Here is a 23,781-nt window from a genome sequence, read left to right as displayed (position 1 = left end):
GACATTGTAGAGTAAGGATTTTTTTCATAAAAAACGACATAGTATAGTAAGGCTTTTTTTCTTAAAAAAACGACATAGCATAGTAAGGCTTTTTTTCTCAAAAAACGACATAGTATAGTAAGGCTTTTTATTGTAAAAAAACGACATAGTATAGTGAGGCTTTTTTTTTTGTAAAAAACGTCATAGTATAGTAAGGCTTTTTTTTGGTAAAAAACGACATAGTATAGTAAGGCTTTTTTTCTCAAAAAACGACATAGTATAGTAAGGCTTTTTATTGTAAAAAAAACGACATAGTATAGTAAGGCTTTTTTTTGGGTAAAAAATGACATAGTATAGTAAGGCTTTTTTTTTCGTAAAAAAACGACATAGTATAGTATGGCTTTTTTCCGTAAAAAACATAGTATAGTAAGGCTTTTTTCATAAAAAAACGACATTGTATAGTAAGGCTTTTTTTTCTTAAAAAACGACATAGTATAGTATGGCTTTTTTCGTAAAAAACGACATAGTATATTATGGCTTTATTTCTAAAAAACGACATAGTATAGTAAGGCTTTTTTCCGTAAAAAACGACATAGTATAGTAAGGCTTTTTTCATAAAAAAACGACATAGTATAGTAAGGCTTTTTTTCTCAAAAAACGACATAGTATAGTAAGGCTTTTTTCATAAAAAACGACATAGTATAGTAAGGCTTTTTTTTCTCAAAAAACGACATAGTATAGTAAGGCTTTTTTTCTCAAAAAACGACATAGTATAGTAAGGCTTTTTATTGTAAAAAAACGACATAGTATAGTAAGGCTTTTTTTATTTTAAAAAAATGACAGTATAGTAGGGCTTTTTTTCCGTAAAAAAACGACATAGTATAGTAAGGCTTTTTTTTCTTCTTAAAAACAACATTGTAGAGTAAGGATTTTTTTCATAAAAACGACATAGTATAGTAAGGCTTTTTTTCGTAAAATACGACATAGTATAGTATGGCTTTTTTCGTAAAAAACGACATAGTAAAGTAAGGCTTTTTTTCGTAAAATACAACATAGTATAGTATGGCTTTTTTCGTAAAAAACGACATAGTATAGTATGGCTTTTTTCCGTAAAAAAGGACATAGTATAGTAAGGCTTTTTTTCTCAAAAAACGACATAGTATAGTAAGGCTTTTTGTAAAAAAACGACATAGTATAGTAAGGCTTTTTTTCTTAAAAAACGACATAGTATAGTAAGGCTTTTTTTCTCAAAAAACGACATAGTATAGTAAGGCTTTTTATTGTAAAAAAATGACATAGTATAGTAAGGCTTTTTTTTGTAAAAAAAAAACGACATAGTATAGTAGGGCTTTTTTTCCGTAAAAAAACGACATAGTATAGTAAGGCTTTTTTTCTCAAAAAACGACATAGTATAGTAAGGCTTTCTATTGTAAAAAAACGACATAGTATAGTAAGGCTTTTTTTCTTAAAAAACGACATAGTATAGTAAGGCTTTTTTCTCAAAAAACGACATAGTATAGTAAGGCTTTTTATTGTAAAAAAACGACATTGTATAGTAAGGCTTTTTTTCTTAAAAAACGACAGTATAGTAAAGCTTTTTTTCTCAAAAAACGACATAGTATAGTAAGGCTTTTTATTGTAAAAAAACGACAGTATAGTAAGGCTTTTTTTCTTAAAAAACAACATAGTATAGTAAGGCTTTTATCTCAAAAAACGACATAGTATAGTAAGGCTTTTTATTGTAAAAAAACGACATTGTATAGTAAGGCTTTTTTTCTTAAAAAACGACATAGTATAGTAAAGCTTTTTTTCTCAAAAAACGACATAGTATAGTAAAGCTTTTTTTTCTCAAAAAACGACATAGTATAGTAAGGCTTTCTATTGTAAAAAAACGACATAGTATAGTAAGGCTTTTTTTCTTAAAAAACAACATAGTATAGTAAGGCTTTTTTCGTAAAAAACGACATAGTATAGTAAGGCTTTTTTTCGTAAAATACAACATAGTATAGTATGGCTTTTTGCGTAAAAAACGACACAGTATTGTAAGGCTTTTTTTCTCAAAAAACGACATAGTATAGTAAGGCTTTTTATTGTAAAAAAACGACATAGTATAGTAAGGCTTTTTTGTAAAAAAAAAAAACGACATAGTATAGTAGGGCTTTTTTTCCGTTAAAAAAAAGACATAGTATAGTAAGGCTTTTTTTCTTCTTAAAAACGACATAGTATAGTAAGGCTTTTTTCCGTAAAAACCGACATAGTATAGTATGGCTTTTTTCGTAAAAAACGACAAAGCATAGTATGGCTTTTTTTCGTAAAAAACGACATAGTATAGTAAGGCTTTTTTCCGTAAAAACCGACATAGTATAGTATGGCTTTTTTTCTCGTAAAAACGACATAGTATAGTAAGGCTTTTTTCATAAAAAACGACATAGTATAGTAAGGCTTTTTTTTGGTAAAAAACGGCATAGTATAGTGAGGCTTTTTATTGTAAAAAACGACATAGTATAGTAAGGCTTTTTTTGGTAAAAAACGACATAGTATAGTAAGGCTTTTTTTCGTAAAAAACGACATAGTATAGTATGGCTTTTTTCCGTAAAAAAACGACATAGTATAGTAAGGCTTTTTTCATAAAAACGACATAGTATAGTAAGACTTTTTTTTGGTAAAAAACGACATAGTATAGTAAGGCTTTTTTTCTTAAAAAACGACATAGTATAGTAAGGCTTTTTTCGTAAAAACGACATAGTATAGTAGGGCTTTTTTTCGTAAAAAACGACATAGTATAGTAAGGCTTTTTTTTTGTAAAAAACGACATAGTATAGTAAGGCTTTTTTTTGGTAAAAAACGACATAGTATAGTAAGGCTTTTTTTCTCAAAAAACGACATAGTATAGTAAGGCTTTTTATTGTAAAAAAAACGACATAGTATAGTAAGGCTTTTTTTTGGGTAAAAAATGACATAGTATAGTAAGGCTTTTTTTTCGTAAAAAAACGACAGTATAGTTTGGCTTTTTTCCGTAAAAAACAACATAGTATAGTAAGGCTTTTTTCATAAAAAACGACATTGTATAGTAAGGCTTTTTTTTCGTAAAAAATGACATAGTATAGTATGGCTTTATTTCTCAAAAAACGACATAGTATAGTAAGGCTTTTTTTTCGTAAAAAACGACATAGTATAGTATGGCTTTATTTCTCAAAAAACGACATAGTATAGTAAGGCTTTTTTCCGTAAAAAACGACATAGTATAGTAAGGCTTTTTTCATAAAAAACGACATAGTATAGTAAGGCTTTTTTTCTCAAAAAACGACATAGTATAGTAAGGCTTTTTTCATAAAAAACGACATAGTATAGTAAGGCTTTTTTCTCAAAAAACGACATAGTATAGTAAGGCTTTTTTTCTCAAAAAACGACATAGTATAGTAAGGCTTTTTATTGTAAAAAAACGACATAGTATTGTAAGGCTTTTTTTATTTTAAAAAAATGACAGTATAGTAGGGCTTTTTTTCCGTAAAAAAACGACATAGTATAGTAAGGCTTTTTTTCTTCTTAAAAACGACATTGTAGAGTAAGGAATTTTTTCATAAAAACGACATAGTATAGTAAGGCTTTTTTTCGTAAAATACGACATAGTATAGTATGGCTTTTTTCGTAAAAAACGACATAGTAAAGTAAGGCTTTTTTTCGTAAAATACAACATAGTATAGTATGGCTTTTTTCGTAAAAAACGACATAGTATAGTATGGCTTTATTTCTCAAAAAACGACATAGTATAGTAAGGCTTTTTTCCGTAAAAAACGACATAGTATAGTAAGGCTTTTTTTCTTAAAAACGACATAGTATAGTAAGGCTTTTTTTCTCAAAAAACGACATAGTATAGTAAGGCTTTTTATTGTAAAAAAACGACATAGTATAGTAAGGCTTTTTTTCTCAAAAAACAACATAGTATAGTAAGGCTTTTTTTCCGTAAAAAAATAGACAGTATAGTAAGGCTTTTTTTTCTCAAAAAACAACATAGTATAGTAAGGCTTTTTTTCATAAAAAACAACATAGTATAGTAAGGCTTTTTTTCTTAAAAACGACATTGTAGAGTAAGGATTTTTTTCATAAAAAACGACATAGTATAGTAAGGCTTTTTTTCGTAAAATACGACATAGTATAGTATGGCTTTTTTCGTAAAAAACGACAAAGCATAGTATGGCTTTTTTTCGTAAAAAACGACATAGTATAGTAAGGCTTTTTTCCGTAAAAACCGACATAGTATAGTATGGCTTTTTTTCTCGTAAAAACGCCATAGTATAGTAAGGCTTATTTCATAAAAAACGACATAGTATAGTAAGGCTTTTTTTTGGTAAAAAACGGCATAGTATAGTGAGGCTTTTTATTGTAAAAAACGACATAGTATAGTAAGGCTTTTTTTGGTAAAAAACGACATAGTATAGTAAGGCTTTTTTTCGTAAAAAACGACATAGTATAGTATGGCTTTTTTCCGTAAAAAAACGACATAGTATAGTAAGGCTTTTTTCATAAAAACGACATAGTATAGTAAGGCTTTTTTTTGGTAAAAAACGACATAGTATAGTAAGGCTTTTTTTCTTAAAAAACGACATAGTATAGTAAGGCTTTTTTCGTAAAAACGACATAGTATAGTAGGGCTTTTTTTCGTAAAAAACGACATAGTATAGTAAGGCTTTTTTTCGTAAAATACAACATAGTATAGTATGGCTTTTTTCGTAAAAAACGACATAGTATAGTATGGCTTTTTTCTCAAAAAACGACATAGTATAGTAAGGCTTTTTTTCCGTAAAAAAACGACATAGTAAAGTAAGGCTTTTTTTCTTCTTAAAAACGACATTGTAGAGTAAGGATATTTTTCATAAAAAAACGACATAGTATAGTAAGGCTTTTTTTCTTAAAAAAACGACATAGCATAGTAAGGCTTTTTTTTCTCAAAAAACGACATAGTATAGTGAGGCTTTTTATTGTAAAAAACGACATAGTATAGTAAGGCTTTTTTTTGTAAAAAACGACATAGTATAGTAAGGCTTTTTTTCTCAAAAAACGACATAGTATAGTAAGGCTTTTTATTGTAAAAAAAACGACATAGTATAGTAAGGCTTTTTTTGGGGTAAAAAATGACATAGTATAGTAAGGCTTTTTTTTCGTAAAAAAACGACATAGTATAGTTTGGCTTTTTTCCGTAAAAAACAACATAGTATAGTAAGGCTTTTTTCATAAAAAACGACATTGTATAGTAAGGCTTTTTTTTCGTAAAAAATGACATAGTATAGTATGGCTTTATTTCTCAAAAAACGACATAGTATAGTAAGGCTTTTTTTTTTCGTAAAAAACGACATAGTATAGTATGGCTTTATTTCTCAAAAAACGACATAGTATAGTAAGGCTTTTTTCCGTAAAAAACGACATAGTATAGTAAGGCTTTTTTCATAAAAAACGACATAGTATAGTAAGGCTTTTTTCATAAAAAACGACATAGTATAGTAAGGCTTTTTTTCTCAAAAAACGACATAGTATAGTAAGGCTTTTTTTCTCAAAAAACGACATAGTATAGTAAGGCTTTTTATTGTAAAAAACGACATAGTATAGTAAGGCTTTTTTTATTTAAAAAAAATGACAGTATAGTAGGGCTTTTTTTCCGTAAAAAAACGACATAGTATAGTAAGGCTTTTTTTCTTAAAAAACGACATAGTATAGTAAGGCTTTTTTTCTCAAAAAACGACATAGTATAGTAAGGCTTTTTTTCTTAAAAAACGACATAGTATAGTAAGGTTTTTTTCTCAAAAAACGACAGTATAGTAAGGCTTTTTATTGTAAAAAAACGACATTGTATAGTAAGGCTTTTTTTCTTAAAAAACGACATAGTATAGTAAAGCTTTTTTTATCAAAAAACGACATAGTATAGTAAGGCTTTCTATTGTAAAAAAACGACATAGCATAGTAAGGCTTTTTTTCTTAAAAAACGACATAGTATAGTAAGGCTTTTTTCTCAAAAAACGACATAGTATAGTAAGGCTTTTTATTGTAAAAAAACGACATTGTATAGTAAGGCTTTTTTTCTTAAAAAACGACATAGTATAGTAAAGCTTTTTTTCTCAAAAAACGACATAGTATAGTAAGGCTTTCTATTGTAAAAAAACGACATAGTATAGTAAGGCTTTCTATTGTAAAAAAACGACATAGTATAGTAAGGCTTTTTTTCTTAAAAAACGACATAGTATAGTAAGGCTTTTTTCTCAAAAAACGACATAGTATAGTAAGGCTTTTTATTGTAAAAAAACGACATTGTATAGTAAGGCTTTTTTTCTTAAAAAACGACATAGTATAGTAAGGCTTTTTTCGTAAAAACGACATGGTATAGTAGGGCTTTTTTTTCGTAAAAAACGACATAGTATAGTAAGGCTTTTTTTCGTAAAATACAACATAGTATAGTATGGCTTTTTTCGTAAAAAACGACATAGTATTGTAAGGCTTTTTTTCTCAAAAAACGACATAGTATAGTAAGGCTTTTTATTGTAAAAAAACGACATAGTATAGTAAGGCTTTTTTGTAAAAAAAAAAACGACATAGTATAGTAGGGCTTTTTTTCCGTAAAAAAAAAAGACATAGTATAGTAAGGCTTTTTTTCTTCTTAAAAACGACATTGTAGAGTAAGGATTTTTTTCATAAAAAACGACATAGTATAGTAAGGCTTTTTTTCGTAAAATACGACATAGTATAGTATGGCTTTTTTCGTAAAAAACGACAAAGCATAGTATGGCTTTTTTTCGTAAAAAACGACATAGTATAGTAAGGCTTTTTTCCGTAAAAAACGACATAGTATAGTATGGCTTTTTTTCTCGTAAAAACGACATAGTATAGTAAGGCTTTTTTCATAAAAAACGACATAGTATAGTAAGGCTTTTTTTTGGTAAAAAACGACATAGTATAGTGAGGCTTTTTATTGTAAAAAACGACATAGCATGGTAAGGCTTTTTTTCTTCTTAAAAACGACATAGTATAGTAGGGCTTTTTTCGTAAAAAAACGACAGTATAGTAAGGCTTTAAAAAAAACACCATGTATAATAAGGATTTTAGTAATCAATGACAAGTATAATAAGGTATTTTTAAACAAAATGACAATGTATAGTACGGCTTAAAAAAAGACCATGTATAGCAAGGCATTTTTATTTAAATGACAATGTATAGTAAACTCAATGAAACATGTCCACTAAACAGGTAAAAGTTTATTTTTTCTAAATTTGTAGGTTCTCTTCAAATATCGGATCCCATGTCCGAATTGGGCTTATGTCATACTACCCTGGAAACGCCCCATCACGTCTGATCTCGGAAGCTAAGCAGGGTGGGATCTGTCTGGTGAGTACTTGGATGGGAGACGGCCTTGCAATATCAGGTGCTGTAAGCTCTTATGTTACCAAGGGGAGTTAGCAGAAGTGCTAGACTTCTAACTTAGCCTGTGAGAAGCAGTGGAGTCCCTAATTTACACAAACTGTAAAGGGGCCCCTGTGGTCTAAGTAGTCGGTTGCTTTTGCTAAAATTATAGATGCTACTCAGAAAATGGGACCTGGTGTTCAAGTTGGACTTACGGCATACTACCCTGAAACCTCCTGAAGTTAAGCAGGGTCGGGACTAGTTAGTACCTGGATTTGAGCCCAACCGCCTGGGTATACCAAGTGCTGAAAAGCTCTTATGTTACCAAAGGGGAATTAGCTCAACTGGTAGTGTTAGTGCGTCAGCTTTGTAGCCTCACAGCTCTGGTGTCCCGGGTTCAAATCCCGGTAGGTCCTGTGTGGAGTTTGCTGTGCCACTGATGGCGGGGGAGACCAAGATTCTGGGTGTCCCCCTGCATGGGCGACACTAAGAAATGAAGTTTTACTTATGCCAAAATACAAATTGTATAATTACAACTTCATTTCTTGGTGTCGCCCCTGCGTGGGAACACACAGAATCTTGGTCTCCCCAGCCACTGACACCCCGAATCAGTGGCTAGCCAATTGCATGGCAAAGTCCACATAGTACCTACCGAGATTTGAACCCAGGACCCCAGAGCTGTGAGGCTACAAGGCTGACGCACACACACTTTACCAGTTGAGCTAATTCCCCTTGGTAACATAAGAGCTTTTCAGCACTTGGTATTCCCAGGCGGTCGGTCTCCCATCCAAGTACTAACCAGTCCCGACTCTGCTTCACTTCAGGCGGTTTCAGGGTAGTATGCCGTAAGCCCAACTTGGATATCAGGTCCCATATTTTGAGTAGCACATAGAATTTTAGCAAAAGCAAACTTTACCCTGCTTAGTGCACATTTTTCATTTTTCATGTACATACATACATGTATACATACATGTATACATGTATGTATACATACATACATGTATGTATACATACATACATGTATGTATACATACATACATGTATGTATACATACATACATACATACATGTATGTATGTATACATACATACATACATACATACATACATACATGTATGTATACATGTATACATACATACATACATACATGTATGTATACATACATACATACATACATGTATGTATACATACATACATACATGTATGTATACATACATACATACATACATGTATGTATACATACATGTATGTATACATACATACATACATACATGTATGTATACATACATACATACATGTATGTATACAAACATACATACATACATACATACATGCATGTATACATGCATGTATACATACATGCATACATACATGCATGCATACATACATACATGCATGCATACATGTATACATGCATACATACATGTATACATGCATACATACATGTATACATGCATACATACATGTATACATGCATACATACATGTATACATGCATACATACATGTATACATGTATACATGCATACATACATACATACATGTAGACATACATACATACATGTAGACATACATACATGTAGACATACATACATGTAGACATACATACATGTAGACATACATACATGTAGACATACATACATGTAGACATACATACATGTAGACATACATACATGTAGACATACATACATGTAGACATACATACATGTAGACATACATACATGTAGACATACATACATGTAGACATACATACATGTAGACATACATACATGAAGACATACATACATGAAGACATACATACATACATGTATACATACATACATGTATACATACATGTATACATACATACATGTATACATACATGTATACATACATACATACATACATGTATACATACATACATGTATACATGTATACATACATACATGTATACATGTATACATACATACATGTATACATGTATACATACATACATGTATACATGTATACATGTATACATACATACATGTATACATGTATACATGTATACATACATACATGTATACATGTATACATACATACATGTATACATGTATACATACATACATGTATACATGTATACATACATACATGTATACATGTATACATACATACATGTATACATGTATACATACATACATGTATACATGTATACATACATACATGTATACATGTATACATACATACATGTATACATGTATACATACATACATGTATACATGTATACATACATACATGTATACATGTATACATACATACATGTATACATGTATACATACATACATGTATACATGTATACATACATACATGTATACATGTATACATACATACATGTATACATGTATACATACATACATGTATACATGTATACATACATACATGTATACATGTATACATACATACATGTATACATGTATACATACATACATGTATACATGTATACATACATACATGTATACATACATACATACATGTATACATACATACATACATGTATACATACATACATACATGTATACATACATACATACATGTATGTATACATACATACATGTATACATGTATACATACATACATACATGTATGTATACATACATACATGTATACATACATACATGTGTACATACATACATACATGTGTACATGTATACATACATACATGTATACATACATACATACATGTATACATACATACATGTATACATACATGTGTACATGTATACATACATACATGTGTACATGTATACATACATACATGTGTACATGTATACATACATACATACATGTATACATACATATATGTATGTATGTATACATACATACTTTAACCTGCTTAGTGCACATTTTTCATTGAATTTGGCCCACAAATACATATAACACATCTCGTTAAACGACTTAAAATTCTCCACCTTTAATGACCTTCTTTTAAAAGACTCCGGTCCAACTTCATCATTCCAAGTAGTTGTCCATTTGAAATACAGATCAGGATTCTTGCTTGGCGCTCTTGAAGAAAGACGTGAGAGGAAGTTGCTTATCGTTTCCACTGGATGTCTTCCTTTTAGCTGTAGTATTTGTTCTGTGTCGTGACTTCACATTGTCCTTCTTTAACCTCTTAGCATCCTGAGAGAGACAAATTCAAAACACATCAACATCTTTGGTGTCTTTTCAATTTTTACCCTTTTAAAAAAGGATCTGAAATGTTCACAGGAGGAAGACTTACCGGAGAAGTCGTCTCCTTTTGAAGACCAGCGGAGTCACAAAGCTTCAGAATCTACACCAGCACATATTAAGAAAATAAACATTTATTTCAGCTCTAAAATGTGGTTTTTGTGCTCCATAAAAGAATTAAGCTTCAAAATTATTCATGTCCAAACTACAAATGAACAAAGTAACTCACCTTTTTGACGCCGGTCGATACGGCAGCCTCGCGCAGCGCCGATCTGTTGACCCACCGCACGTTTTCCGTCCGTGGCGGCGTGTCCACGTCTTCCACACAAAGCATGTGAACTTGGTACGTTTGGTGGATGTGGGAAAAAACATGACGCACCTACAAACACGACACCACATTGAGGAATGATTAGACATTTGTCGCTGTCAACGGTAACGATATCAATCACTTACTTCACCCACGTACTGAAAGGAGCTGTCAATCAAGGGCACTCCTATGAGCTTGCTAAGTCGGTCAAACAGCGCCACCTTTTGTTTCTTTTCGCCTTTGTCCTCCTCCACCACAAAACCAGGAAACTCCCACAATCCTGCGAGCAAACCTGTCCAAAAACATGACATTTGCATCCAGATGATTAAAAAATAAAACTTTTTAAATGTACTTAAATACCCTATAAATCGTTCCAACTAGGGCTGCAACTATTGAGTAATTGGATAACAGACGTTTAATGTGTTGCTGACAAATTCTAGGTAATGGAAAATAAACTACTACATTTTTGAATGCAAAATTGTTTCCTTAAATTTTACAGAATTTAAAGGTTTTTTTTCCCCTAATCTGGCAACCCAATTTATAATTTTAACGGTAGTTCCTACCTTTATTTGGTCTTTGTACGAGAAGGAACTCCTCCTCGCCGTCTTCCCCGTGTCGCGTCAGCACACACGTCCAAGTTCGCTCCACTCTGGGGGGCTTCTTGGCGGGCTTTCTGGGAAAGTTCTGAACACCCAATTCTTCACGCCAAGGTTCGGTGGGACACAGTGGACACGTCGCACCGACGGCAGATGACGATGCCCAACAGACTTCAATGTCTGGAAGGACGGGAGTCTTCGTGTCCTTTCTCCCCAACAACCTTTTGGTATTCCGCTCTTGTTTGGCGTCAACCTGCACATAAAAGTCCATGATCCATAACAATATTTTCACCTATATCTCTCTCTCTATATATATATACATGCATACATACATATACATACATACATATACATATATATATATATATACACATGCATATATACATATATGTATATATACATGCATATATACACATATGTATATATACATGCATATATACACATATATACACACACGTGTATATACATACATTTATATATATACACATGTATATACGTACATACATGCATGCATGCATACATGCATACATACACATACATACATATATACATATATACATACATACATACATACATATATATATACATACATATATACATACATATATACATACATATATACATACATACATACATATATATACATACATATATACATATATATATACATACATATATACATACATATATACATACATATATACATACATATATACATACATATATACATACATATATACATACATATATACATACATATATACATATATACATACATATATACATATACACACACGTACCGTGTCTGTACCTTGCGGTAAGAATGGCAGTGCGCGCGTACAGGACACTGCTCGCAGAGGGGTCCCTTTGGAGTGCAAACTCGGGCCCCCAGCTCCATCATGGCTTGGTTGAAGTCCCCCGCTCGTTCAGGGTCCACCAACGTATTGGCTAAAGCCCTGAAATGTCATTTTATTAAAGCTATTTTCTCAAGGGATTTGCTTAAGAATAATCCAAACACAATTTCATGATTGAAAACTTGAAGTTAAAGTTTTGGGGGTGAAATTTTATTCACATTTGGCCTTTTTTGGTCTATTCTTGATATTGCACGTTTATTTAGTAGATTAGTGTATCTGCACAATGCAAATTCCCACAAACATGAATCCTAGGATTGTTTGTCTCATTGCACCCTACAATTGGCTTTTTTTTGTCTGTTGTTATTTGCGGGCTACGTGGTGGAAGCTTTTAATCTCATTATACTTGTATAATGAGAATAAAAGCATTCAATTCAATTAAATGTGGGCGAGAGTACTCACCAAAGCGCCTCAGTGACGGCCGGGCTGGTGCAGTCAGCCCCGATGGCCCTCATGCGGCACAAAATGCGGATGACGTTGCCATCCACGACCCCGGTGACCTGGGTGACGAGGGACCGAGTGACTTCCCGTGGTTAGAGGCGACCACGCATACGAGTCCCTCTGACGACTGACTTGGCCCAGCGCGATGGAAGCGATGGCGGCGGCGGTGTAGCGGCCCACTCCCGGCAGTTGCCTCAGCAGCTCATCCGCCGTGTCAGGCATCCGCCCGTCGAGCTCCGACACCACCTGCACAAATAAAATGTTGTCAGACAACAAAACCATGTCTTGGGTTCTGTGGATTCCTTCAGGTACTTACACGTCGGGCACTACTTTAATTTGAACATCCAAAAAGAGCTGATGTCAATAATAAAATCTATTTACAAATACTTTCAAAATTATATACAGCAATCCCTCGAATATCGCGGTTAATGGAGACCAGACATGGCCGTGATAATCGAAAAATCGCAAAGTAGGGTCACCCCTATAAAAAAATACATTTTATTATTTTTTTCACTAATGAGTCTAAGTAGTAAGAATGGCTTCCGCTTACAAGTTTCAGTGTGGATTTTCACTTTTTTTCATATAAATGTGAAAATCCACGATGAAACCCGTAAGCGGAAGCCACTCTTGCTACTAGGACTCAGCACTGAAATAAAAAATTAAAACATTTTTAAAAATAATTAACAGCAGAAAAAAAAATTGCGTAGTGAATTTGCGATAATTGAGGGATTACTGTAATAGCATTGCGACTCCAAATGGAAAAAAAAAATCATTCACAATATTAAGAAGACAAAATACATAGGAAGGATCAGTTAGCACATTCAGCAAAATCCCCCAGTGGGTTCTGTGTGGGTTTTCTCCAGGTACTCCAGTTTCCTCCCACATCTCAAAATCATGCATGCTAGGCTAGCTGGTTGAACATTCTAAATTAACCATCTACCATGAGTGACTGAATGTTCATCTCAATGGCTAAAAACCAATTCAGGGTGGCCCCCTTGCCTGCTGCCCATAGTTAGCTGGGATAAGCTCCAGCACCCCTCACTAGGATAGGCGGAATGAAAAATGAATCGAGCGCTATGCTACGCTGCAATGACGTCCTTGGCTGTGCTCAAATTGATTTTTTTTCTTGCAATACGACATAAAAAAACTACATAGTAGAGTAAGGCTTTTTTTCTTAAAAAACGACAGTATAGTAAGGCTTTTTTTCTTAAAAAACGACATAGAATAGTAAGGCTTTTTTTGTAAAAAAAAACGACATAGTATAGTAAGGCTTTTTTGTAAAAAAAAAAAAACGACATAGTATAGTAAGGCTTTTTTATTTTAAAAAAAATGGCATAGTATAGTATTGTTTTTTTTTCATTAAAAATGACATAGTATAGTAAGGTGTTTATTTCTCAAAAAACGACATAGTAGGGCGTTTATTTCTCAAAAAACGACATAGTATAGTAATGCTTTTTTCTTAAAAAACGACATGAATGAAAAATGAATCAAGCACTATGCTACGCTGCAATGACGTCCTTGGCTGTGCTCAAATTGATTTTTTTTCTTGCAATACGACATAAAAAAACGACATAGTAGAGTAAGGCTTTTTTTCTTTAAAAACAACATAGTAAAGTAAGGCTTTTTTTCTTAAAAAACGACATAGAATAGTAAGGCTTTTTTTTTGTAAAAAACAACATAGTACAGTAAGGCTTTTTTTCTTTAAAAAACGACAGTATAGTAAGGCTTTTTTCTTAAAAAACAACATAGTATATAGTAAGGCTTTTTTTTGTAAAAAACGACATAGGATAGTAAGGCTTTTTTCTTAAAAAACGACATAGTACAGTAAGGCTTTTTTTCTTTAAAAAACGACATATGAATGAAAAATGAATCAAGCGCTATGCTACGCTGCAATGACGTCCTTGGCTGTGCTCAGAGATTTTTTTTCTTGCAATAGGATACGCCATTAAGGTCATACAAAATAAATGATAAGATGGCATTTAACAAGAGAAAACAAAGCTCACCTTTTGAGCCCCTTCGTGAAGACGCTTCCCGCGTGAATAGTAGCCAAGGCCCGCCCACATCTGATTGACCTCCTACTCGTCAAAATAATCATCAGATTCCAACAGAATCATGCCGAATAAATATTCCAGGCTTGGTTTGTCACCTCTAATGTAGCAGTTGCGAGATCTGCGACCGTCGGCCAGCGCTGAAAACACATTCACACAATTTTACAATCTGCAACAACAAAAAATCAACAATGTTAGCAAACCCCAGACTATAAACCTGTACCTTCATCCATTTTGTGTAGTAGTCTATCACCGTGGCAACCTGGGTCTGCTGGAGCATGATCTCTGACACCCAAACTAGAAAAGGGACAGAAAAACATAAATTTGAGCAATTTGGCTGCAAGTGATTAAAATTTTAAAGGTGTTTACCATACCTGCATACGTTCTTATGTTGACATCGGGCTCTGTTAGAGCCTATTGGAGTAATAATACAAAAATCATCAGACAATTGAAGTTGGCCCGAATATAAGACAGTGTTTTTTGCTTTGAAATAAGACTGAAAAAGTGTCTTAAATTCGAAGTCTAAAATTTTATAGCAATTCACAACGCTAGACGGGCCAGATATCTTTAAAGCCAATGCTGAATACTTTGACGGTTAATGAAGTTGTTGCAATTGTGTTGTTTTATCACAGCAGATTGGTTAAAAACCAGAACCCATTCATGTATAAATGTGATTGTACTTGTAGTTTACATATTTAAATGGTCAGATATTAAGATGCGATACAGTTTATGCATGATTTGAATGAGGCAATTTTTCTCTCTCGAATATATCGTTACAATCATTTGTTTCAGATGTGGATATTTTCGGTATAAAAATTTAATTTGGTGTTCAAAAAGTCTTTTTTCAAATTTGTGTCTTGAGGGTTGTCTTATATTCGGGCCAAAATGGTAGGTTTTTCCTCTCTCCATCAAATTGTAAAATTGTACTTTTCTGGGACAAAACATGAACTTAAAAACAAATGACAACTGATGGGCAAATAGGTAATAATTCAGGGTACTGCAGCACGTTGCAGCTAATATTTAGGAACTTTGTAGAGTAATGTTATGTTATAATAGTGATTTTCTACCAGAGTTCTCCAAGGCAGCTCTCTCTTTTCCACGTCGTACCATCTGAGAAGGTGGGTTCGCAGGAGACTTATCTCAGCAAGATCGCTGAAGGTATGATAGACATCTGAAGGCTCTTCTGAGGAGAGACAGGAACTTGATGAGACACTTGGAAGTGGAATTAAGGAAAATTGCAGTTTGACCTTGTTTCAAACTTGAATGTCGAAAAAATGTGAAACCCACTAAATATAACAAGAGCTCCTCGAGGATGCGTATACAATCTGTTTCCATGTTTACCTCAAACTCAGCAGAATCAAACTATCAACTCATTAGCAAGCTGACCAACAAGATGCCTAATAAATTTGATTCAGGATTGTTTGGAGGGAATGGGGAAAAACCCACTGGATAGGTGACCCTTGAACTACACACACGAATGACGTATAATCATGGGACATAATAACACGCTAAACTATGCACACGAAAATGAAATAATCCCGAGACGTAACAACATACTAAACTAGTCACACGAAAATGAAGCATGTATTGATCACAACGGAACCATTTTTAAATGTAAAATCTCTTTACCGATTTTTCCACGCGTCCTCTTCCGCCTCGGTTTCGCGTCTTCCACATGTTCGAGAGCTTCTTTCTTAATCCTAGGCATTATTCGACAACTTGAATCTTATGCAAACGTGAGGGAAAATGCAAATAAAGCGACTATTTGTTTTTTCGTAGCGCTAGTTTTTAAAAGGGACTATACTTGGTTTAGCTAGTTCCACTCGAGCTACTTTCAAAAAACATGCCGTATGGTCGATCGTCCAATCAGTTGCCAAAAACTGACGTCACGTCCGGCAAGAACATTAAACAGTTCCGGTACACTGCCATTCGAAATAAATGAGGGTTTTCAAGTACTACAACAGACAATATTTTTATACTTTCTTGTAGAGCTCATTTTATAAGTATACTATTAATCGTCCAGATAAACAATACTATTTCTTAAACGGACTTTTCGTGTTTTTAAAAGAAATTTGAAGTCTTTAATGTATTTCTGCCGCTTGCTTTACAATGTATTGTGTGCTTTATTTTTCTGTAGATGCTTTTATTCTGTCCAATTTCCGTTTTTGTGCTGCGTTAATATTTTGCAATTTGTAATGTGTTTGAATAATAATATAATACGATTAGCTATCAAGTAATAGTTCTAATTAATATAACTAGTTCTGAATACTAAATATAATGCATAATTCAATGTGTGCGACAGACTCGTCAGTCCAGAACTGTAATCCATTAGATGTCAGTAAAAAATAAATAAATAAATTGACAAACCCGGAAGAAGCAACTCTGCTGCCCTCTGGTGGCAACTTCTCCCAACCTCAAAGTGCTTTCCTTCAAGAAACACCCCCGTCCCGTTGATGGAAACTCTTGGAAAAACTTGGAATTTTCAAAACTTTTCTCTGTAAAAAAACAAAAATACAAACAAACAATCAAACAACACCACATCGATCGCTCAACGTCCTTTTCAATGTAGCGATGATAAATAACGGTCACTTTCAAGTCGTTTTTGAAACCCCCCTTGTCGCATTGATAAAAATAATAATAATAATAATACATGACGTTTTGTTTCGATTTTTCAATTAGGGAACATGTAATTTTATGTGAAAAATCGAGTCAGGGGGAGGTGGGTAGCAGCTGGCGCCCAGGGAGAGTGACAAGGAAGACGAAGAAAGGGGAGGGGATCCGACATTTAAGCAACACAACAAGGAAACTACCCCGGCGTTATTGTTGTTTTTATGAACCGCGCCGAGCCTCGGCGAATACGGGAAGAAAGCGAGACCGCGACCGAGGGGGAAAGGCTCCTTCCGGACTGGAAGCTCGAACGGCGGTTTCCCGAGCTGGAGCGACTCGTTCCCGGCGCCTTCGGAGCCATCATGGGTGAGGAAGGATGAATGAAAAGTGGCCTTTAAATGCTCGAGGGTGGGCTACTGATGAAGAAGGTTGTTCTCGCCGTGGCCTGACGGGATTCAGAAACAAAGGCTGCCTCTGAAGCCACAATGGACGGAAACGATGCGTTCAGGGACTTGTTTAAGACCATTAAATACCATAAAAGCAGAGGGGAGAATGGGGTTACTTTAGCGTGGGAAAAAAGACGACTGGAAGTAAAGAGAGGAGCGATGAGTACTAGTGACACTTGACTATTTATTTTTTTGCGGGGGGAAAAATGCTTCATTGGAACAAAAGTGGAAGAGTTGTTTAACCCATTCAGGCACGAATTGTTCAAAATGAATTGGACGTCTATCAGAGTCAATGGCGCTGAAAGATGAGCAGTCACCAGTCCCAGTTTGAACTAAATAGCAGATGCTTTGAAATTGGTCAAGTAGTAATTCTCTAAACATACATTTAGATAAATAATAAGATGGCATTTAACAAGAGAAAACAAAGAATGAGCTAGTTATTACCTAATTATTAAAGCGAAATGAATTGACTTTGCCCCTACCAACATGGCCGCCCTGAAGCCATTTTGGTGGAGGCAACGGGTGGTCTTGTCATGCTGGAATGACTTTATCCCCAGTAGACGTCCAATCTGTTTGGAGTGTGAGGGAAGGCTTCCATTTAAGGGTACTTACTGCTCACTTCTGGTCAATTTTGGATGATTTTGATGGACTTTTATTTTGTTGTTGTTGGTTTCTGTTCATTTTGGGGTATTTCCAGGTCACTTCCTGTTGGTTTTGGGGCATTTTAAGGTTCTTTATGAACTATAAATAGATAAAATTCTGATCTGCCTTGTGTTCAGAGGTGCCTGGCTCACCTCAGGTGGTGGAAGACGGCGGCGAGGAAGACGAGGAGGAGCTGAGCGGCGGCGAGGAGGCCGACCTGCGTTCTAGTACGGGGCGGGGCTCGCTGCTCACGCGGCGAGGGATCACGCTACGGGTGCTACTCAAGGATGGCTTGGTGGAGCCCGGCGATGGCGTGCTGGCTATTCACTACCTGGTAAGAAAATGGCACCAAACAGCATTGGGAGGATAAATGAATGAATCAAGGAGGACCAGTTTTTGGTCAAATGTTGGAATTCTGTTTTTGGTCAAATATTGGAATTGTGGTTTTGGTCAAATATTGGAATTGTGGTTTTGGTCAAATATAGGAATTGTGGTTTTGGTCAAATATTGGAATTGTGTTTTTGGTCAAATATTGGAATTGTGTTTTTGGTCAAATATTGGAATTGTGTTTTTGGTCAAATATAGGAATTGTGTTTTTGGTCAAATATAGGAATTGTGTTTTTGGTCAAATATTGGAATTGTGTTTTTGGTCAAATATTGGAATTCTGTCAGATTTTTGTTCCTACTTTGGTCCAAAAGGTGGACTGTTTTTGGTCAAATATTGGCGTTTAAGTTTTGGTCATACAGATTGACTTCTATTTTTGGTCAAATAGTGGAATTCTTCAGTTTTTGGTCATCTGGTTTTGGCTAGATGATGTACTTTGGTCAAGTGGTGGGCATGCCTGTTTTCTTTACCATGTTTGTTATTTAACAAAATTATTATTATTCGGCCAGGCGAATTAGTGGTTTGCGCGTCGGCCTCGCAGTTCTGGGGTCCCGGGTTCAAATGCAGGTCGGTCCACAGTGTTTGAAAGTTAGCTGGGACAGACTCCAGCACCCCACGCGACCCCTTGTGAGGATAAAGCAGTTCAAAAAATGAGTATTATTAGGTTGTTGTTTTTTTGAATCGGTCTGTCCGGTCTTGCCACGATGATTGTCGCCCTAACTCAGGGTAAGAACTTCATCGGGGACCTGCTTAACGACGGCAAGATCCGCTGGGTGGAGACGGGTCAGATCTTCAACTCACCCAGCGCGTGGGCCACCCACTGCAAGCGTCTGGTCAACCCCGCCAAAAAGTCGGGATGCGGCTGGGCGTCCGTACGCTACCACGGCCAGAAGCTGGCTCAGTACAAGACCACCTGGCTACACAAGTACCAACCCAGCGCCGACATGGTGAGGAAAAAAACTATTCATGGAGACGACTGACTATTCAGAATGTCCATTAAACATATTTGACATCAGAGCCTGGTGAGCGAGGATGACGACGACGACGAGGAAGAAGAAGGGAAATCCGCCACACAAGCCGACGATAAGAACAGGAACAACAAACCTGGCGGAATGCACGGTATTTTTTGGGGTTAAATTTTGACAATCCTTTTCCAAATTTCTGGGTTTTGCAACTGGACTGTCAGTCATTTAGCTCAAGGGTTGCAAATAAAGTATATACATATATATATATATATATATACATACACATATATATATACATATATATACACATATATATACATATATACACATATACATACATATATACACATACATATATACATACATTGATACACATATACATATATACATATGTATATATGTATATGTATATGTATATATATATATATATATTCTTTTTTAATGAGAGCTTCTGTATCTTATTTTGAAAAACGACCTCGCATTACTGCCGCGCTTGACTCGCACCCCTCACACGTTAAGGGAGCGCAATGCTAATTTTAAGCTAACCACCAAGCTAGCCCTTGAAAAAAAGCAAAAACATAACGCAATGGATCATTTTTTTTTAGGAGAGACAAGCTAATTATATCTTGATTTAAAAGAAAAGATAAAAAAATGTGGAGAAACTAATTCTGCCTACTACGAGGGACGTTTGTCGTCAATTTTTTGAGGACAATTAGGTGAAAAATATAGCAAATTTTGGGCTATTAGCATAACAAGAATTGATGGGAATTGTAGTTAGCCGAGATGATCAATTCGGAATTCAGTTGGATGACTAGATTTTGACAACCAGGGAATTTTACTCGTTTTTAAATTTAAAAAAAAAACAGACCGATTTCTGCTACAAAAAAAGTAAGGGACCCTTGATTTAGTTGCTCTTTTTACTATTAAGGAACGGGGAAAACGTTTAAATTTCTTACCTGCGAATTTGTTTTCAGATGCTTTAGCTCCGAGGAGAACGGACCGCGAAAGAATCCCGGTCAGGTACTGCTCTCTCGGCACCAGGGATGCGTCAAGGTACTTCGTGGTATCTCTGTCTGCGTTCAACGAGTCCACCAGGAAGCGCTAACGAGGCCACTTTTGCGTCTTCAGAGACCCTCACACGCTGGTGGAACTGTCGGCCTTCTCGGCCATCAACCGGTTTCAGCCTTTCAACGTGGCTGTGTCAAGCAACGTGCTGCTGCTCATGGTAAAACGCTAAACACCTTTGTTAGTTGGTCTCAAATTCAAAATGGCTACCTATAAAAAAAAACATTGGCGTGTATCGACTCACCAGGACTTCCACTGTCACCTGACCACCAGCGAGGTGGTGGGATACCTCGGAGGACGTTGGGACACAAACACGCAACGTGAGTGTGACCGATTGACGTCCAATCCGTTTGAAGGGGGCGCTAGAAGCGATTATTTAGTCGGAAAGACTCAGAAATTGTGAGCTTAAAATGTCATTCTTTTTCCAATCACTGCAATTGACAGCTAATTAAAAGTTATTAGTTAAACTCCTTTGTTGAGAGTATGTGCTGTGATAGTTAGCGAAGGGAAATTGATATGGAAAAAAATAATAATCTTGACGGCAATAAACGTCTAATCCATGTAAAGTGGGAGGGGCTGGAAGCGATCGACTGATGTAATCCTGGCAAACAGAGTTAAGTTAAGATATGTCGGGTTTTAAATGACAACATTTCCAGAACAAATATTCAATATTTTTGATATTACTCAATGTAGTCAGTGAAGGTGATCACGACAAAATTATGTTGCCTTTTTTTTCCAGTGCTGACTGTTTTACGAGCATTTCCTTGTCGAACGAGGTTGGCGGACAAAGACGCTGCCTCTGCTGTCGAGGAGGAGGTATTGCATTGACATTTTCTCGTAATAAGGGTCATTCCATATTTGGAGGACATTTTAAATACTAATTTGGCTCACTGACTAATTAATCCTAGAAACTAAATTTGAAAAGAAAAATGCTTAGTGTTTAAAAAAACAAATCCAAGTTATGGGAAAAATCTTTTTGACCTTTGACCTCACTATCCCAAAATGGAATCACCCTCTTTTTGTTTTTTAACTTAAGATATCCTGCATATTTAATATCCCTTTTATTGGTTATGGTGTTATTTTGAACACAAACAGGCTTTTCTTGGTTTTTGACCCAAAAAAATCAATAAAAACTGAGGCTGTTAAAGGGCCAGTTGACATTGGTCGCACCCCGGCCTGTAAAAATGAGTTTTACATAGCAAAAATCTAAAAATAATATATTTTTTACCTTACTGTATCCAGATTTGCCAGAACTTGTTCATGCGGGGATTGTCGTTGGTGGGATGGTACCACAGTCACCCCCGAGGCCCGGCGCTGCCATCTCTGCAGGACATCGATTCGCAGATGGACCACCAACTGAGGCTTCAGGGCTCCAACAATGGCTTCCAACCGTGCTTGGGCGTCATCTGCGGTACGTGACCCTCGCCAAAAATAATGGATTTTCAAATAACGGCACTTTTTGGGGGGGGGGCAGGACCGTACTATCATGGCAATCAAGGCGTGGCCTCTACAATCACGCCGTTTTGGGTCGTCCCACCGCCTGAGGTGAGCTTGCAGCTGAATTAAATAAATATATATATTTTTTTAAAAAGCCTTGAGACATGGTTGTCAAACTCGAAGCCCGGGGGCCAGATCTGGCCCGGCACAGTATTTTGTGAGGCCCATGAAAATAATAGTATGACTCCGAAAATTAGAATATCATGTCATGGGTGAAAAAAGACTGACTTTTTATGTGGTCAGGACTCTTTTGCAAAAGTTTTAAATTACACGAAACTCGGGTGTACAAAACTAAAGTTTCTACAGTATTCTAATTTACTAAGTTTGTGGTTTTAATGAGATGAAAATCTTAGTTTACATGGAACTGCTTGAGATATCAAATGGTTCAATAAAATTTGTTGGGTTCCTGTAAAATGGCCGAAATGAAACAACTTTTACTTAATTTTCTAATTTTTCGGATGTGCGTCGACTTCTAAAATTAAATTTAAATAAAGATGGAGGACTAAAGAAATCAGAGAATGTAATTTTTTTTCCTTTCTTTTGAAAAAAAAATCCAAGGAAAGAAAAAATTATCTTATCTGTCAAAACTTATGAATTCTGTTCCGCATGCCTGTTGTTTGTACACAAGATAAATCAAGAACGAATAAATAATAATAATAATTACCATCAAATTTGCAGGAAATGGTTTCAATATAAAAAAATGAGATTGAGTTTTGGGAGCATATGGTCAAAAATTGAGAAAAAAATAATTTTAGGATAACACGGTAACAAAATGGAACCAAAATTTTCCCCTTTTGTAGCAAAGGCCAAACGACTACGGCATCCCCGTTGCCGTGGAGGTCACCTACGTTCAAGATAACTTCCTCACCAGCGACGTCCTCAACGAGATGGTAAATATGGGAAAATAGGACAAATAAGTTAGCAAACCAAAAATAGCACTGAGCATTGAATTATTATTATTATTTATTTATTTTGCAGGTACTCATAGTGGACTTTTACAAGTCCGCCCCTGATATCGTCCATTTTAACCAGTTCTGGTGTCCCGACACTACCATGATGGACAAGATTAAGGTGAGAGCAAAAGCAACTCTTTGGCAGCCAATGACGGCGATAGACGTCCAATCCAGTTTGAGTGGGAGGCCAGGCGCCCACCCATTCAAAATGGAATGGATGGTTATCGTCATTAATGGCAGTTGGTATTATTATTATTTTTTTTTACAAGGGCTCGCTGAGTTGCCACGCCCCCAAGGACCAAGCCTATTCGCAGATTTTGGAGCATGTCTACAGCCAGCTGAGCGGCGTGTAATGATTGACATTTTTTTG

General features: G+C 35.2%; 2 protein-coding genes and 1 long non-coding RNA gene across 6 annotated transcripts in view; 2 read left to right on the top strand and 1 right to left on the bottom strand.

The window, feature by feature from the left end:
* LOC144078552 (uncharacterized) overlaps positions 1–10,699 on the top strand; it is a 20,212-nt gene extending 9,513 nt beyond the window's left edge. The window contains exons 2-3 of the long non-coding RNA XR_013301243.1: positions 7,242–7,350; positions 10,588–10,699. This is a non-coding gene — a long non-coding RNA (uncharacterized LOC144078552). The remainder of the gene's footprint in view (positions 1–7,241; positions 7,351–10,587) is intronic.
* On the bottom strand, positions 10,276–21,489 carry mutyh (mutY DNA glycosylase). 4 transcript variants are annotated; one of them, XM_077606670.1, is made up of 16 exons: positions 20,853–21,489; positions 18,699–18,877; positions 17,219–17,346; positions 15,919–16,034; positions 15,226–15,265; positions 15,075–15,148; positions 14,950–14,991; positions 14,807–14,878; positions 12,936–13,049; positions 12,765–12,862; positions 12,263–12,407; positions 11,419–11,704; positions 11,002–11,147; positions 10,778–10,927; positions 10,601–10,651; positions 10,276–10,500 (listed from the first exon to the last, which is right to left on the bottom strand). In XM_077606670.1, the coding sequence occupies exons 6-16, from the start codon at positions 15,129–15,131 to the stop codon at positions 10,363–10,365; spliced, it is 1,299 nt and encodes a 432-aa protein (XP_077462796.1). In that variant the 5' UTR covers positions 15,132–15,148; positions 15,226–15,265; positions 15,919–16,034; positions 17,219–17,346; positions 18,699–18,877; positions 20,853–21,489; the 3' UTR covers positions 10,276–10,362. The 4 variants fall into 4 exon arrangements, with proteins under 4 accessions (XP_077462796.1, XP_077462795.1, XP_077462792.1 ...); XM_077606669.1 differs by lacking the exons at positions 18,699–18,877; positions 20,853–21,489 and having other exon boundaries at positions 17,219–17,956; XM_077606666.1 differs by lacking the exons at positions 17,219–17,346; positions 18,699–18,877; positions 20,853–21,489 and adding an exon at positions 16,481–16,743.
* Positions 17,595–23,781, top strand: mpnd (MPN domain containing). Its single transcript, XM_077606689.1, has 13 exons — positions 17,595–17,824; positions 18,684–18,880; positions 19,657–19,878; positions 19,948–20,050; positions 20,871–20,949; positions 21,025–21,121; positions 21,209–21,281; positions 21,701–21,777; positions 22,204–22,372; positions 22,436–22,506; positions 23,259–23,348; positions 23,437–23,529; positions 23,681–23,781. The coding sequence occupies exons 1-13, from the start codon at positions 17,683–17,685 to the stop codon at positions 23,762–23,764; spliced, it is 1,497 nt and encodes a 498-aa protein (XP_077462815.1). The 5' UTR covers positions 17,595–17,682; the 3' UTR covers positions 23,765–23,781.

This window comes from Stigmatopora argus, chromosome 8, assembly GCF_051989625.1.
Source record: "Stigmatopora argus isolate UIUO_Sarg chromosome 8, RoL_Sarg_1.0, whole genome shotgun sequence".
In the NCBI taxonomy this organism is placed as follows: Eukaryota; Metazoa; Chordata; class Actinopteri; order Syngnathiformes; family Syngnathidae; genus Stigmatopora; species Stigmatopora argus.
This window is presented reverse-complemented; position numbering and strand designations above follow the sequence as displayed.

Coding starts and splice junctions, on each gene's coding strand:
- mutyh (XM_077606666.1), bottom strand. CDS start 16,559: ATGCCTAGGATTAAGAAAGAAGCTCTCGAACATGTGGAAGACGCGAAA. Junction 12,863..12,935: donor CTTCCATCGCGCTGGGCCAA/GTCAGTCGTCAG, acceptor CTCGTCACCCAG/GTCACCGGGGTCGTGGATGG. Junction 11,148..11,418: donor CGTACAAAGACCAAATAAAG/GTAGGAACTACC, acceptor GTTTTTGGACAG/GTTTGCTCGCAGGATTGTGG.
- mpnd (XM_077606689.1), top strand. CDS start 17,683: ATGAACCGCGCCGAGCCTCGGCGAATACGGGAAGAAAGCGAGACCGCG. Junction 19,879..19,947: donor ACCAACCCAGCGCCGACATG/GTGAGGAAAAAA, acceptor ATTTGACATCAG/AGCCTGGTGAGCGAGGATGA. Junction 22,373..22,435: donor GTGCTTGGGCGTCATCTGCG/GTACGTGACCCT, acceptor GGGGGGGGGCAG/GACCGTACTATCATGGCAAT.